The sequence below is a fragment of the Styela clava genome, chromosome 4, assembly GCF_964204865.1.
Source record: "Styela clava chromosome 4, kaStyClav1.hap1.2, whole genome shotgun sequence".
Taxonomy (NCBI): domain Eukaryota; kingdom Metazoa; phylum Chordata; class Ascidiacea; order Stolidobranchia; family Styelidae; genus Styela; species Styela clava.
The window spans coordinates 6155482-6172559 of NC_135253.1; the positions used below are offsets into that span (position 1 = coordinate 6155482).

A 17078-nucleotide genomic window follows, 5' to 3' on the forward strand; every position below is an offset into this window, starting at 1 on the left:
GTAGAATAGATAATGAAGTTTAGCTTACTTAGCGTACACATAGACCAATAATGTGTTCAGAAAATATACCCAATCAAAAATAAATTATATAAACAGTTGTGGGATTCAAATTCTTTGTCAGCCGGTTCCTTCACGAAAGTTCTATTTTTTAGCCGGTTCTATTACATAAAATTCCGTGAGACGGTTCTATAGAACCGGTGCGAACCGGCTGGATCCCACCACTGTATATAAATCTTTATTAGGTTGGCACGAAGTATGACAAACGTAAATATTAAAACAGATGTAACGCACGCGAAAACAAAATTGATTTTTATGGCCCATGTGTAAAGAAATTGTTTAAATGCATAAATGCATGTGACTGATGCATGATTGAATACCGTCATATGATTTGCTATGTCACAATTTCTTTTCATTTAGTGTTTACTCCTAGTTTAAAGTAGTTTTTGTCGAAGGAGAGCCTTAATGCAGCCCTACGGGGTGGCCTAAATTAGAATAAGATTAAATAATTGTTAAGACCTACCTTTGGTTCATCATACATTTTATTGCGGGCTCTAAATTCACAAAGTTCTGGCCATGCAATACTTGCCATCGTTAAACATTGATAAGCTTCCAGAATATATTACCATATAGGTTGACACAAGTAACAGATCGCGATTTCAATCCTACTTTATGCCAAATTTTATACGGCATATTCATATTAGAAGAGGTGGTAGCGAACTTGGTATTTGTATTATTTGTGAGTATGGGTTTATCGCTAGATCGAAATATCTCACGATTTTACAACGGAAATTGGTCAAAAAGTATATGAACGGCAAATCAGTATTGAAAGACTGATTTCATCTAGAATAGTTCGATCCATTTTGTGCCTGTCGGATTTATGTGTCTACTCGACTGTAACCCATTACTTAGACTCTTAGAGGATATTACTTTTTGATGCTGCGAGTGAGTACTTTTGTACATTCTGCTCGGCTCTCTTTTTGAGTTGTGGCTTTTTGTTTTGTTATTTGAGAGCGTTAATTTAATTTAATTATTTCAAGTAATGTGCCATTTGTTATCTAACACGGAACATTTGTATATATATATAATAGGATTCTCACTCGCGGTTCAATATCGCAAAATAGATCGCGATCGAGATTGCTGACAAGCACATATTTCACATAGAGTTGAAAATGTAAGCAGGTAGTCATCTGAGAGGTATATGTTTTGAGCATTGACATAATATACTGTTGATTAGGCCAATTTTGAATCATCTCATGCAAAGATAAAGACACCATTGCCGTTATAAACATACACGCAATAGTTAGCGATAAACAATAGCTTTTGTAATTTTGTCGATAGAATTCATTATTTTTTTATAAATACAAATACCGGTATTGCTTTTTTGGTACTGTAATGAAAACAAGAGAACTATGCTCAAATTTGCGCACTTAGTCCACAACGTACCGCAACCTTCACGACTAACGCAAACGTAACCGCCTCAAGGTGTGCAACTTTTGATGACGTAATCGCACGCAAAAAACGAATTCAATAGGGCCCACAACAGCTTTTCTAAATAAATAAAATTGATAGTCTTCTTGCGACGAATACAATCTTCCACCACTAAAAATTCCAAGGCAATTGGTCCTGCAGTTATTGATAAAAAAAGTACAACCAGAAGCAGAACACACTTCCAATCAAGTTAAAATTCGGGCAAGGCTTCATTCGGTAGCATGTTCAATTCGAGAATTACCATCAACACAAATCCTCGGCAATAAATAGGATTGTACACAGTGGGGCAGATTGTTCGACAACACAAGTAGCATATTCGTGATCGATTGCACTTTGTTGTCTTCGTTTTTGTGGCACAAACAAATGGTGATACGACAGCTATAGCCCATCCTTATTTCTCCGTCATTTAATACAAAAAATCTCGATTCTTGTCATTTTATTTTCAAGTTTACCTTTTCATGGCTGTTCTAATATTTCACAATTCTCCACAAATCGCAACATATTTTTTAGAATGAATTTTGTGACATTATTCATCACAAAAAACGAGCAATGGCCTTTACGCTGTCGGAATCATAAATGTGGTAATATTTTAGGAGAACTTATCCACCTACAGTTACACACAATGCATGGTTGTGAGTTGTGACAGAGCCTGAGATAGAAATCAGCAAATATATATTTTGTTCAAACCATGATTCTAGATCATAAATGTTGTGGAATATATTACAGGCAAGAAATATTATTATTTGATATCGCTTCTGCTTATATTAACCTAATGACTTATTCAGCTTTTCTGTCTCAGACTTTTATTTCTAGGTTCGGGCTACATTTTTTGTTAACGTTGTAGTGTGGAGCATCGTAATTTAGAAATATGTGACTGTTGTTGGAATTAATTTATACCAGACTCATAGTAATCGACGATTCTATTTATTGGATAATTAACCAGAGCCTTGATACTGAATATTTATGATATCACCGCGGATTGTGGCAACCAATTTGAGGCGAGGTATTTGAGTCCGCGGCCTCGGAATTGGGAAACATTGGTATACTATACACTATACAGTATAGTAGCTCATAACATTTGACGTTTAGCTATTGTCGCTAAGTGGCACTCTATGAATATGGTTCGACTGATTGATTTGAACGTCATGCCATATGCCATTAATTAAAGTATTCATATACAATATTGCCATTAATTAAAGTATTCATATACAATATTGATTTAGAATATATAATAATATTGAATGATATCTAAACATATTTTGATAAATGTTCTCTTGCGATTATGATGCGTTGAATCTGAGCTGTTCCTTCGTATATTTGATATATTTTTGCATCTCTCAGCAACTTTTCTACCGGATATTCAGTGTTGAATCCAGCACCACCGAAAATCTGTACCGCATCCGATGCGCATTTATTAGCGACATCACCAGCAAACCCTTTAGCAATTGATGCTTCCATCGTGTTTCGGAATCCATTATCTATTTGCCAGGCAGCTTTATGGGTGGCGAGCCTAGCAAGCTCAATCTGCATTGCCATCTCAGCAAGCATGAAAGAGACGGCCTGATGCTGAGCAATAACTTTTCCCATTGTTCTGCGTTGCAAAGAATATCTGGTCGCCTCATCTAAAGCCCTTTGAGCAAGTCCCAAAGATCCCGATGCAACTGCAGGTCTAGTGTAGTCAAATGCTTTCATAGCAATTTTGAATCCATCTCCTTCGTTTCCCAAAAGGTTTTCTTTTGGTACAAGTACGTCCTCAAAAGTAATTCCTCTTGTATCTGAGCATCGTTGTCCCATATTCACCTCTTTTTTACCAGGAATTACACCAGGCGTATCGGCGTCAACTATGAAACCAGAAAGACATTTTGATGCTGGGAATTTTGGGTCAGTAACGGTTCTTGCTAAAACGAAGTACCAATTGGCTACTCCGCCGTTTGTAATCCACATTTTCTGGCCATTGAGGACGTAATGGTCACCTTTCTTTTCAGCTTTTGTACTTATCGCGGCAACATCGGAACCGGCACCGGGCTCCGTGACCGCATATGCACACATCAGCGGTTCTTCATTCATTCGTCGTAAATATTTACTTTTTTGCTCGTGATTTCCTGCAACAACAACCGGAACTTGTCCCAAGTTATTTGCTTCGAACGCCGTTTGAACTCCGGTACAACCGTACCCAATTTGCTCTGTTACTATACAGATGACAAGTGTGGACAATCCTAATCCGCCGTATTCAACTGGGATATGCAAATTCATAAATCCTAGTTCATGAGCTTTTTTCAGTATTTTCCAGGGATAATCGCCCGTTCGGTCTAGATTTGATGCTCCCGGTATTATTTCCTCTGCTGTAAACTTTTTGACAGCGTCCTGAAACTCTCGTTGCTCATCTGATAACTGGAAGCACAAGCCAGAAGAGGAAGCTGCACTACTGGGGGGTTTGCGAGCCGCCAGAAGAAGCCTCTTGGTATAACTATTCCTAATACTACACAACAATCGGAAATTCGCACCCAGAGTATTCATTGTCAGGCGTCTGTTAGGCAAGCAAAATACTCGTTATTAATAATCGGTAGAAAAAATTGAATAATCCACTTTGTGGAAGCATTAAAAACGAGGGAGGCTCCCAATTAGCCTAGTTCATATGTCTAAGAATTTATGATTATTGCAATGGCTAGCAGCAGGGTTGGATTAACCATTAAGCAAAATGAGCGCGTGCTTGGGGCGCCAATAATTCGAGTTGGTCGACGACACAGACCTCGACATTGGCCTATTTTTCGTTCTCAAATATCATTTAAAACCATTCTATAAATGTTTGTAGGTATGAGGACTATTCCCCAAAAGAACGCCAGGTTCATTATTGATACTTAAGTGCTTAGGTCTTAAGTAAGAGTCCATAAATTTTTTTTATTAATATCTGGGTTTTTAATCATCGATCTCTCGTAAGGAAATGTGCGACAAGGTGGCGAAAATACGTAGTAGTTAAGAGTGTAAAATACGTAGTTCCTAGAGTTTTTAATCGAAACAATTTCATATAAGCAATTGAAATCTTTTCTTCATAAGGCTCTACGCAACTTGTGAAAAGGTAAGCGAAAGAACGTACAATCTATGAATAACTGAAAAAGAGTGAAATAATCCAACTCATTGCAAAATAAAATGACAGCTGACAGAAATGCTTCGGGTTTTACATAATATCATGAAAAACCAAGCTTGAATATCTTGATAAGCAAAGAATTCAAAGCAAGGAATACCATTAACTAGAGAAAATTTGAATGCGGTAATCTGGCATATCAGTCGGAGTGTTTTCAAACCCTATTTTGAGTTTTGTGGAATTTTCTAGTTTCTCGTGGCACGCATTTGTTTTGTTTGAAACGAGTAATGTTTTTCACATGCTGACGACGAAATCGATGTTACATTTCCATTTGTAGCGACGCTTACCGAGCTTAACACACGCATTCGTGAGACATTGAGACTGTTCATCTGTCGGAATAGGGTGCAAGAAACCACTTTTAATTCGTTTTGAAATTTTATTATTGTTACTGCAACGGAAAACGAGAACGGCCTGAGGGCAATTCACTTGAAAAGATAATAGCTTAACATGGGATTGGCTATTTCTGTGCATTAGGTTTCCGCAATATATCTGCACTATGACTAAACAAAGTAGGCTAGTCAAATAAGTTATTCAACAAAATACGCCAGGTAACATGCAGTTCACATTGAGGACAACACAAGCACTAAGCTGGCTCGGATTTATCTGCTAGTCCAAGTTAATGAAAGTCCGGGTGATTTAAGTCCCTAATATTTATTAAGACAATGATGCAAAATTAATCAATGATAATACAGTTTAAACGTAAGATGGGATAGTCCACTGTCCTATCTTTCACTAACGAACGTTCCCAGGAATAACACGAATTGCATTTTATTATCAAGCATTACATTAACTTATACTGATATAACGGGTTACGCGTTTCACATTACTGACTCTCACGCACATGCGAGCTGTACATCTGTATTAACTCGAACACGTCCAAAGAAATAACCTTCCCTGAATAACTATAAAGTCCTGTCATCAAATAAAAATGACATTTTCACTTGTCCACTTCTTTGCTCGACTTATTTCTGTATTGCGTTTACAAGTTTAGTGGTTAGTCCAGCGTAGGCACAATGCTTCGGTTGATAAACTAGTGTGGCGAGAAAAACCTCTGTGGACTTTGTACACTGTAACTATACAGGGTCAACATTCTCTGTGCTGTAACTGCGTCACGGCCCAATTATTATTGACCAAACGCGGTTCAGACCAAAACAAACTTAAAATACCTCGACCATTATATAATGGCCATGTAAATACTAAGCACGAAGTCGGTATTCGTTTCCCTTGTATCGGAGGGCGTCTTTCCCGCGCCTCGTCTCGAGAAATGTTTTCTTATTGCAGTGCATCGCAGACATGCTTTGCCGAATGCCGACGCAATATAAATGACTACGTTTCCTGTACAGTACGCGGCAATGTGGCTGTATATGCATTGTATATGCATTGTATATTGTATTCAAAATATGTTATCGATATTTCTATGAGTTGTGATAGACAATGTTTTTTTTATAATTAAAATTTTATACGTGAAAATTATAATAATAATATAATAATTTTATTTCGATATAATCTGAAAAAATTAATTCAAATGAATTAACTTATACAGTCAATGTTGTTTATGCACATTATTACGTACAGGTATAGACTACATTAACAGAGTTTGTATATATAGATTATAGTCCTACTGATATCAGAACTTGAAAATAGGAAATTAAGTACCTATGTATAAAAATATATATTGATACTGTGATATAGGCCCATGTAATATGTTCCAATTCCAGAATTGGTTGAAATTCAGTCTTTTGTTTTTTTCCGCATTCATAATATGTTAAAAATGATTCACTGTACCATGATGTAATAAATCAACACTTGAATATAGTCTACATGGCGGGAATAAGGAAGAATCTACTTCATGATTTCAGATATGCCTAAATTTTTTATTAATTGTTTTTGTCCATATTTTATTGTTTGATAGCCAATCTCATTAAAATGATTTAACTTAGGATGCTAGAATTAGATTTGCAGCTGGAGTACATTTGGTGACTTAACATTCAGACATTGTCAGATTGTTGTGATGCACTGCATATTACGAAGATGTATCTAGTTTTATTGCTTTGTAAGAATCAAAGTTTCTAAGCTGCCTCATCCAGTACAGCTTTGCTGTACTCAGGCACTGTGTGTGCATGCAAATTGTTTCACATGATGCATTTGTGCGTATTCTTTTGGAACAGTAATGAAAACAGCTGTATGCTTGTTCAACAGAAAGATGTACACGAGAATGCTAGGAAAGGTCTATGGCTGCCAATTGTACATATATCTGCTTCAGAGGTATGTTAATTTCTATAATAAATCATTATTTAATTTGCAGTTTGTAGCTTACTTACTTATGAATGGTGTTCGTCTGTTTGAGTATAACAACGGAGCCTTGACAGCGTTCAGGCTGCTTATTGAGCATTGGCTAAATCCTAAAACCAAAAGCATTTGACATTCTCCTTGTTGTACAATAAAAAAAATTCTTCTGTTTTTAACTGTTTTTTATCAGTTATTTAATTTGCCCTGTTTAGTAGTTGAAGGCAACTGATGGAAGTAAAACAATAAATACATGACCGTTAATGAAGAATCAAACAAACACAGTTTTTAATTGATGTAGTCATCACAACCCCCCATAAAAACACATGAGTTTGAGAAATCTGAATTACATTTCTTATTCTCTGGGAAGAGCTTGAAGGTTTTATTCTAAACATTTTTTTCTATTTTATTAAGTAAATTTCGTATGCTCAGCTATATATTAAATTCACTAATTTTTTGAATTTATTTTCATGTTATTTCACTAGCTTGGCACAATTCAATCAATCTTTTAATGTATAGTGTTGTAAGATTATACGAGATTGTTTAATATCATGGTTCAGAAACATGAATATCTCTGCAATTCTATTTATTATCTGATTATTTTTAACAGTCTGTGACATTTGCAAATATATGTGACTTACTCAATCAACATGAAAGTCGATTTGAAGTATCTTCGTCCGGAATTTTGGAATTCAGAAGGATGCCAGATATAGAAAACATTGTAGATAATGAGGTAAAGGAGAAATGGATCGTGACATGTATTGCCTATGTAACAACAAAATCAAATGAAATGTCAAATCAAGATACAACTCCTACTATGGACACAGAACCTGAAATTCAAAATAAAGGAATTTGGTTGCATGAATCAGATATAGTGAAAATGATCTCACAAACATCTTCTAATCGTTTAAATGAATATCTCTTTGGACCTGAACCTTTATATATGACACAGCAAGCAAAATTGGGCACATTGAAAACTTTGCCTTTTGAAAGCTTTTGTGATCTATGCCATACATTTCCAGCAGCAACGAATTTTGAAGACGGAAACTTGCCAACTTTGTCGCAAAATATTGCACCAAAACATGGTTCAAAGTTGAGTAATGTAAAATTGTCCCCTACAAGTAAAAAAACAGATGTTACACTAGCCAGTGGCACAGAATTCAATGAAACTCAAAAATTTGAGTCTGCAAGCAACTCACAATTAATGGAGAATAATAAATTGCCTCACTCATCATTTATAAGGACGAGATTACAAAAACTAGACTCAAAACTTACTCCGGAAGTTCAAGCAAAATTGATGAGACTCTCAACAATTTCGGATGAGGAGATTGTGTTCTTAAGAAGAGTATTTTACAAATTTTCCTTCCCATCTTGTACTCTCAACCAAAAGACATTTTGTAATCGTTTTTTGCCAGAAGTTTGCCAGATTAATGATGAATTTCTTTCATCGGATTATTTCAGGTTTGTCAAAAAAATTATTTGTAATTTTTTTTACTATTTTTTCAATTTAATCAGAGATATTCACGAATACTAAAATATGAAATTAATATAGATAAACTGCCACTAGCACTTAAAATGCTGAAATATATCGTTCTTCAGTCCAAAGCTGTGACATTTTGTTGGAGCTGGAGATTACCATAACGGATGAAACTGGATTCAGAACTAGCAGAAATTTTAGTGACTCCAGCTCGATTCGAAACAGGACTTTATGAAACCCTTAAATCATATTTTACAATACATTGGTGAAAAAAGTTCAAAATAGATTCTCACTGATTTCTAAATTATATTCATTTTTTTCAAACTGCTGTAACACTATGTTGAATATTCGATAACTCTTTCAGAGCAGTTTCTCTGGTCACCGATCAATATCCTTTTGTCACATTCAATGAGATATTACTCGGCGTTGCACTCATGCAGCCTACGATTCCACATGGAGGCAAATTTGCAGAGCAAAGGTTTGTTGTAAGTTTACTTACAATTCAGTTGAAATTTGCTTATATTTTTATGTGAATATAAGAATTATTGAATTGGTCTTTGTATTTTACAGATGTCGATGTATATTCCGGTACTACAGCAGATCAAGTAATGACTTTATGAAGTCAGAAGAATTCATGTAAGATAATACATAAGTTCAAATGAGATAAAGAATTGTCTGAGTCAATTGAATTAAATGTTTAAACTGGTCTGATATTTTCATTCATTTGACTTCAGGAGAATGCTGACAGATATAAGAGTGTCAAAGGGGAAGGAACCTTTAAAAGAACAAGCATTAATAGAAGAAGCAAAACGAACAGCAAGGTCTGCTCAAATGGTGTTTGTTTAAAAAATCCATTCTATTTGTGTAGACATCTGTTCAAAGCATGATGAAATAGTAACTTAATGTAGTTTTGATCAATCACAAATTTTATATCCTTTCAGACACTTATTACCGATACATCATTAGGGTGTAATTGATGAGTATACTTAAACCCTTTTAGATACATAATTACCAATACATCATCAATATATACAAAAGTATTTGTTGACGTGCTTCTTAATCATGTGGGCGATGTGACCTCAATTTCGCATGATTTTTATGTAACTAGTGGTATACCATGTTATGAATAAATTCGGTATTTACTTTTCAATATCATTTACATTCAATAACTGTCAAATTATGAACATTTTACTGGAAGTATTATTTTTATAGGTTGTTCGGATGTGAAGCAAGAGATAACCTACCATTAAACGCATTTTTGGAAACTGTTGGCCAACTTAAGTTTCGTGGTACATCATCTATATTTAGAATGACAAACAAACCATGGTTGGATGCCATGAAATTGTGTGAAGCAACAAGTACACCAAGGTGAATAGATATAAATAGTATCGTAAACCAACTACATTTTTTTTCATTTTCAAGACTCATTTTCTTCACTGTTGGAAAAAATTATCTAGATTAATGTTTTGTTTTTATAGAAAACATATACATGTCTATCCATCACTTGGTTGGGCTTGGGCGATTCAAATGTTTGAGGATTGAGTACATTTTTTTGTCCTAATAGTTGTTTGCTGAGTATGGATTGTAAAACTCGTAAATGAATCGTTTCTTGATCAGTAATATTTTCTAGTTGGATGATTTGGTTACTTGAAGGTAGAGAAATTTTTAATGACACATCGCCTTTTCCATTATTGATGATTTATGGTTTAGGATATGTCGGTAATGGATTCCTGGCTTTTTTGCATCTTATTTTCACAAAATATTTAAATTCAGGACACTGTCATAAGGCATATATCGAACATTATTGCATTTCTTGTTATGGATTTGACACTGACATTAGGAACGCTTTTCCCTTCAATTTTATGTTAACTCCCAGGCCCCATGTACCTTTAACTGCACAAGTCGATTGTTGGGCAATGTAGCCACCGTTCGCCAGATTAGTCATTACTCATTGCTCTCTTGTTTTTACTTAGAAATGCAGGTGCACAGTCTAGAAAACGTGTTAGAAGTTGTGATGATATATCTTCAGATGGAATGAAATCGTCATCTTCGGGAATGAACATCGCAGATGAGGGTATTATGTATTTTTAGCCCACATAAGGTCACAATATGTATCAAAATGAATAGCTAATATGTTCTATCTATATATTCAAAACCAAACCATTATTAAAGATGAAACACAGGGGAAGCTCTCAAACCCTTCAAGATAAATCACAGGGGCAACTAGAGCCAGAGCTGAACTATCTGACTCTTATCGAGCAAACATCGTTAAAAGGACACTCTCTAACGACCATGCAATTTATTTTATCATTTTTATAGTGCTAGATTCACTGTGATTTTGTTTTAGTGAGATTTAGCTTTTTCTTAGTCCAACTGTGAATTAAGGAAGTTAATTTGTTAGAAGAGTATCATTTTTAAAATATTTTATGTTCGTCAAAATGTTAGTTAATAGAGTTGGTATTTCGATTTGATGTTGGAGATTCTATTTTTAGTGTGTTAAGTGTCCTAGCACCTTCCTTAAATATAAGTTTACCATATCATTTTGGTCATCAATAATTTTTCATATTAGATATTAAAATTTCAATGCACTTTGGCAGATGAGCCTCAATTAAAACGCATATCCAAGGAATGTGAACCATATCAACTCGCACTTCACTCAGTTAAAGTTCGCAGAACTGGAGCAACTGTTGAGGCCAAGGCATTGTGGGACTTGGGACAAGGGGAATGGGTAAGACGATGCTCAGTTTGAATTCTCTCATACATTGCTCATTCACGCTTTCCACTCAGACAAGTACTTCTTATTTGGAAGGACTGGAATCTTTCCTGTTTGGCTTGGTCAACCCAATTTATTACATAACCCTGTAAAAAATAAGGGTGTGGGATTTGAACCAAAAATGTGATAGTAACACTATAACACAGGTAAATTAGGTTTCAAGCACTAGGCCTGCAATTGCTGTGGAATTTCTTATATTCTTTATTACTACTATAATCAAATTTTTATTCACACATTCTATACTACTTGAACTGGTGCGGGGGGTGCGATTTGCGCATAATACTAGGGCTAGGCTAAGGATCCATTAAGTGTTGAATAAATGAATTACATTTTATGCATATTGAGAAGAAGAATCCAAAATAAGCGGAGGGAGGCCATTGCATCCCCCAAATAATAATATTTTTTTATATGATGTTTTGTTTCATGTCCTGTGTCTTCAATCCAAAGCTTTCGCATTGTCCATACTTGAGAATGTCTGTTAGACACAAATACAATAGCAATCTTTTATTTAACAAATTGGTCAAATTGAGATAAATAATGAAATTTTTTTGCTAATTAAATTATGGACTGTTGTTTTTGCTGTCAAGACTTCTTTCAATGACCAAAGTGAGAAAAATTCATTCATTCAGAAGTTTTTAATTTTGGATATTCTTCAAATTTCTTCAGTTAATTGTTTATCGTAATTACTGATATATTGATTTATTACATGCAGCATGAGAATAATTCTGACAATCCAGCCATAGAAGATAATGTTTGTCCTCCATTTCAAGCAGAAAAGTTAAAGTTTCATAGAACAGCAAGTTTGAAAGCTTTTAACAAAAGATCTCATGGAAATGAAATGCTCAATGGTTTGCAATATTTTGAACGGGGAATAAAAAAAAGTGTTGGAGGTGAGAGTTGTTCGTAGATCAGCGGTTCTCAAACTTTCATGATCTTCTGCAGACTCCCACCACGCTTGCTCTTCATTTAAAAAAGTTTCATTTTTAACGGATTTCCATCACCTATGTTATTCGCCATGTTTAAGAATAAGTAGCCAACAAATGAAAGTAAACGAATAAATTGTCGGTATCAACGTAAATACTACCCAGTGAAGGCCTTTACTCATAACCTCTATTGAACCGCTCCTCCGTGGCCCCTACAGTAATTAAGGGCCCAGTTTTAGAAACCCTTCCCTGGACAGTCTAATACAGGAAATATCGAAATTATTTCATTTCTTGTAGTGTTGAATTGAATATTATCCTTAGCAACGAATCACAACACATTTGTAAAATATTAAATTCTGTTCGTATGCCTTTCTATTCCTTGCTCAATCAATCAATCATTTATTTCGGTACTCTGACATAAAAACAAAACAACACAAAAACTGGACAAACAAAAAAATGCACAGAGATACCTGGAAGGCGAGCATAACTTAATAAAATAAAGTTAAAAAACGTAAAAGTACGCGCCCGCCCACCAAAAAAAATAAAAAATATTAATAAAAGAATACAAAAAACACAATTCAGAATCGGGCAATGCTTTTTAAGGGATCTGTGGACAACTTACACAAAATATAACAAAATTTAGGTAGATAAATTAAATGTAATAGACTTCTGATGACCTCTTCCGTCAAAGAAGAAGATGCTTGCTTGAAGATGCTTTTGTTTATGTAGTGTCTTTCACAATGCGTATTGTATTAGTGTAAATACATTAACATTGCTTGACTTTGATGATTGCGTAGCTCTAAGCTGAGTAAAAATATTCTGCCTGCAAAGCAATCTACCATAATCATAGAATATTTCTACACAACTGTTTTTTACATACATGATGTGCCACATAATCAAACGCAAATAACATGAAAAAAAATAGCCTTTCATAGCGTATTTTTGGTTTGCAACATCTAGAATTTCATTTCACAATAAGAACATTTGTCGTCCATTTATTAAAGAAAACTTTCAGTTATATCAATCCAAAAATCTTAAAATTTTCATCTACTTTAGGCAAAGAGCCATTTTCATGGGGTGAAGTTGATATGGCAGCTCTAGCGAAATGTCTACTTGCCGTATGCAGAGAAGCAAAGACAGTATTGATGCGGGAACCTAGGTTTGCTTATGATTCTTCAATATCGTTTTATTTAAAAAAAAAAGCAAAGAAACTTCAAGTGATAGAACTTTAATTACCTACTTCGCTAAATACAGATAAAATATTCTCATAAAATATAATTTTTTTTTTAGCAAATTTTTGCAGTATTTTTTGAAAGTATCTGCAGAATACTTTCATTTTTAACTTTGGATAATAAGGCAGAGCTAACGAGAATAGAGTTTGCTAAAGCTCTTATTTTATGAAACTCTTATGTCTGAACTATGTGGTAAGACTATATATAAAAAGCATGTTTGATCAATTCTGTTTCAATGCACTATCAAAAAAACTGGGTATTTCAATACTTGACAATGCATGGACCAAGTAGATGTATTTATGGTTATGTATTATATTTGAATTACTGCAGACTTCTCAAAATCTCTACTCCAGCTTACATTCTCGGTGATCTTCATGGAAATTATCGTGATCTTGTTTGTTTTGAAAAATCTCTTTGGAGAGTTGGCCCACTGTTGACTCCTTGCAAATTTCTTTTCCTTGGAGATTATGTAGACAGAGGACAGAATGGAGTGGAGGTAATAAACTCTATATCTTCAATTAGATTACTTGCCACTGTATCTTTTAACTTTCCCTCTGCTTTTGTAGTATTGTATCCTTCTGCACTGATTGAGAGAATACTATAACAAGAATCAAAAAGTCTATATTAAGTGGTTCAGATGTCTTGCACCATACTTTCAGACCTCTTTATACGAGCAATGAGCAACAATGATTGGTTAAAGATTGTGAAGTGTCATGAAAGAAACTTGAAGCACTTAATATTCATTCTAATAGGACAATGCTCCAGTAGCCAATACTTATAAGCTACCTCCACTTTAAAGATATTTGATCTGGTGATTATGGCAAAAACCCAACTCAAACTCATTATGTATAAAGTGTTTCAACTCTATGCTTCCTGCGTGTCAAAAATCGATACACTCATACACATTGCTGAAATTTTTCAGTTAAAATGTACTTCTTGTCTTGTTACTAATAATTTAATATTGTAGCCTAAACTGATATTTTATTTTACCTATTCAAAGGTTGTGGCATATCTACTTGCACAAAAAGTTCAGTGCCCCAATAAAATATTTTTAACTCGTGGAAATCATGAAGTTCGTGAAATTCAGCTCTCATTTACATTTCATGAAGAATGCATTAATAAATTTGGAAAACAAGTGGGAAAGAAAGTTTGGGAAGCCATCAACTCTTGCTTCGATTGTCTTCCATTGGCGGCAGTAGTGGATGACAGGGTAAGTGACAAAGACCTTCGAATGATTTGTTTTTATCAAGTGAGGACTTGCTGCTAGTAAGAAAAGGCTTTTATGAGTATTTATTACCCTGAATAGATTGTTAGATGATTGTGTAACGTGTAACATTGGAAATAGATGTTTGAAATGAGTGTGTATGGAGGTATTGATCCTAGTGAGTAGTGACCAAGACAGGGGTGTGCGGCCCGAGGGCCAAATGCGGCCCACAAGGAAAAATTGTACAGTCCGCGAAACTAGTTTTTATTTTGGTTTAATCTAGTATGTGCGAGTATCTCCAATCCCTTCGCGTTGCAACGCCTATACCCGAGTTCAATTTATTATCCGTTAGACTTGGCTATGAATGCATTTCTGCTTAAAATACCTGGTGCAAATCTTACCTCACCCAGCATGGAGATATATTGGAGATGTAAGATCTCGGACCTTCCAAGATAAATATCATATCAACATCTGCTTATGCAGAGCCCTATTTGGAGCAAAATACATTTAAATACATCATATGTAAAAATTGCATCAGTTAACATAGTACTGTTATTCAAACATTGGTAGCAGTAGCAATATATAATATTGAGTCCCACATATAGACTTTCTCTTTCAGATATTTACGGTTCATGGTGGTATACCAAGTTCCACGTTTTATCCTGATTCCACAATAGAGGAAGCAATCAATAGAATACCTAACACGATCACCAATCCTGAAGTTCAAAGTCCTCTTGCTTGGGAAATGATGTGGAATGACCCAGTCAGGTTCGGAATATGAAATTGTGGTTTAGTAAAGGGCATGGGATTTTGGAGTTTTTTTAATTAATACAATTTATGCCAGAAAATATAAAGAAAATGCTTAGCCCAGTGATTCTCAAACTTTTTTTTTCTCGTGGCCCACTTTTGTTGCACAAAAACTTATTCGTGTAAGAAAAAAACTATGAGAAAAGCAAAAAAAAGGTCTTTTCGTAAAGATAGACACTTCCACTTTAATAATTAAAATGCGAATTACCACTCTGTAGCAACAACAGCATCATCATTCATTGACACTACGATCAAAGTTTAACTAATTTTTCAATACCTTTAGTAATTTTTAATATGTTTGTGGTCCAACTGAAAATGTTTCTGTGGCCCAGAAGTGGGCCATGGCCCACTGGTTGAGAACTGATGGCTTAGTCATACTATGCTATGCATCATGCCTGCTGAGCTGACATTTTTGATGCTCTTGTTCTATGAATGAATATCGCCGTATCAGTATATGCGTTTTTTGTTGGTATCAGTATTAGCAAAAAAAGTAGTATCGTTACATTTCTAGTGTGACATTCATTGGTTGCTGAAATCTTGTTGTAAAGGACAACGTTTTCAAATACGACTGGCTAGAGGCGCCTGCCATTCATATTTTAATTTGGAATTAATGAAGCTAATTTTTTATCTTTACACAGGGAAAACGAGGAATTACCCACAGCAGCAAAGATCCAACTATCTGTTAAGGAGGGTTTTGTCAATAATTCTAGGAGAGGGACAGCTAGTATGTTCAGCACAGAAGCTCTTGAAAGATTCTTGTTGAAGCATGATTTTAGTCATGTGATAAGAGCGCATGAGGTTCAACAAATCGGATTCAAGGTATTTATTGACACGAAAGAAAGTCAAGCTATTGTATTTCTATTTCTTTAAATGATCAAGCTAAGTTATCAATAGGTTGGTTACTATTATTGTATATGTGAAGAAGTTATAACAATCTTTTATTAGCGGTGATTTGTCATTCAACTGTAACGAGTTTTTTAGAATTTCCAGTTTAGTTGGGGAGACTGGTTAACTTTTCAAAAGACTTGATGTGACTAATTCATTTCTCCAACTCTTAATAACTTGAAATAGCAAAAACTAACTAAAATACATCAACATGAAAATATTGCCAATACTTTATTGAACCCTGGTTTGACTTTACGATAATGTTGGTTCGCCGTGAGCTGGAAGTATTAGTGTCATCTGACTCCATTTCACTTTCATTAATAATTTCTACTGTAATTCGGACTCGAATGATCCATGGAACTTTTCATCCAATATTGCCTGACACGCCATGAAATTTCTCACACAGGTGCAACAGAGAGGAAAATTACTTACTGTATTCTCGTCATCACATTATTGCGGAGGATCAAATGAAGCAGCTTGTATTTTGGTAGATGACCGAAAAATTCGAACGATTAGACTTGATACAACTTGATCCCTTCATTATTTTCAAAAAATTGTTCAGATTATTTTCAATATATACAGGTCTCTACATAAGTTTAAGGATTTCACCATATATAGTTTGGTTTTCACCATTTGTATAATGGCTTCTCTTTTAATCTTCTTTACACACGTGAATGATCTGCTACATTTCACATTACATATACAGCATAAGCAGATGCACTTCATGAAGCATATTGGTGCCTCAAACCTTTTTTTTATTATAAAAGTTTGTGTAGAAATTTTCTAAATGAATAAATGAAGTGTTCCCAAAGTCTATGGGTTGGGACATAGGAGATATGATCAAGTTACGCTTTTCAGTTG

The 17078-nt window shown here is 34.7% G+C and overlaps 2 protein-coding genes across 2 annotated transcripts; one reads left to right on the top strand and one right to left on the bottom strand.

Moving 5' to 3' along the window:
* Positions 1-1907: 1907 nt before the first annotated feature.
* On the bottom strand, positions 1908-4037 carry LOC120326761 (medium-chain specific acyl-CoA dehydrogenase, mitochondrial-like). Its single transcript, XM_078112047.1, has one exon. The coding sequence runs from the start codon at positions 4003-4005 to the stop codon at positions 2737-2739; it is 1269 nt and encodes a 422-aa protein (XP_077968173.1). The 5' UTR covers positions 4006-4037; the 3' UTR covers positions 1908-2736.
* Positions 4038-6527: 2490 nt separating this feature from the next.
* On the top strand, positions 6528-17028 carry LOC120326522 (uncharacterized). Its single transcript, XM_039392843.2, has 15 exons — positions 6528-6895; positions 7527-8377; positions 8758-8871; positions 8964-9029; positions 9128-9214; positions 9606-9761; positions 10367-10467; positions 10991-11121; positions 11879-12056; positions 13146-13248; positions 13652-13817; positions 14322-14531; positions 15145-15293; positions 15971-16151; positions 16624-17028. Exons 1-15 carry the CDS (start codon positions 6767-6769, stop codon positions 16747-16749), a joined length of 2748 nt encoding a protein of 915 aa, XP_039248777.2. The 5' UTR covers positions 6528-6766; the 3' UTR covers positions 16750-17028.
* Positions 17029-17078: the final 50 nt, after the last annotated feature.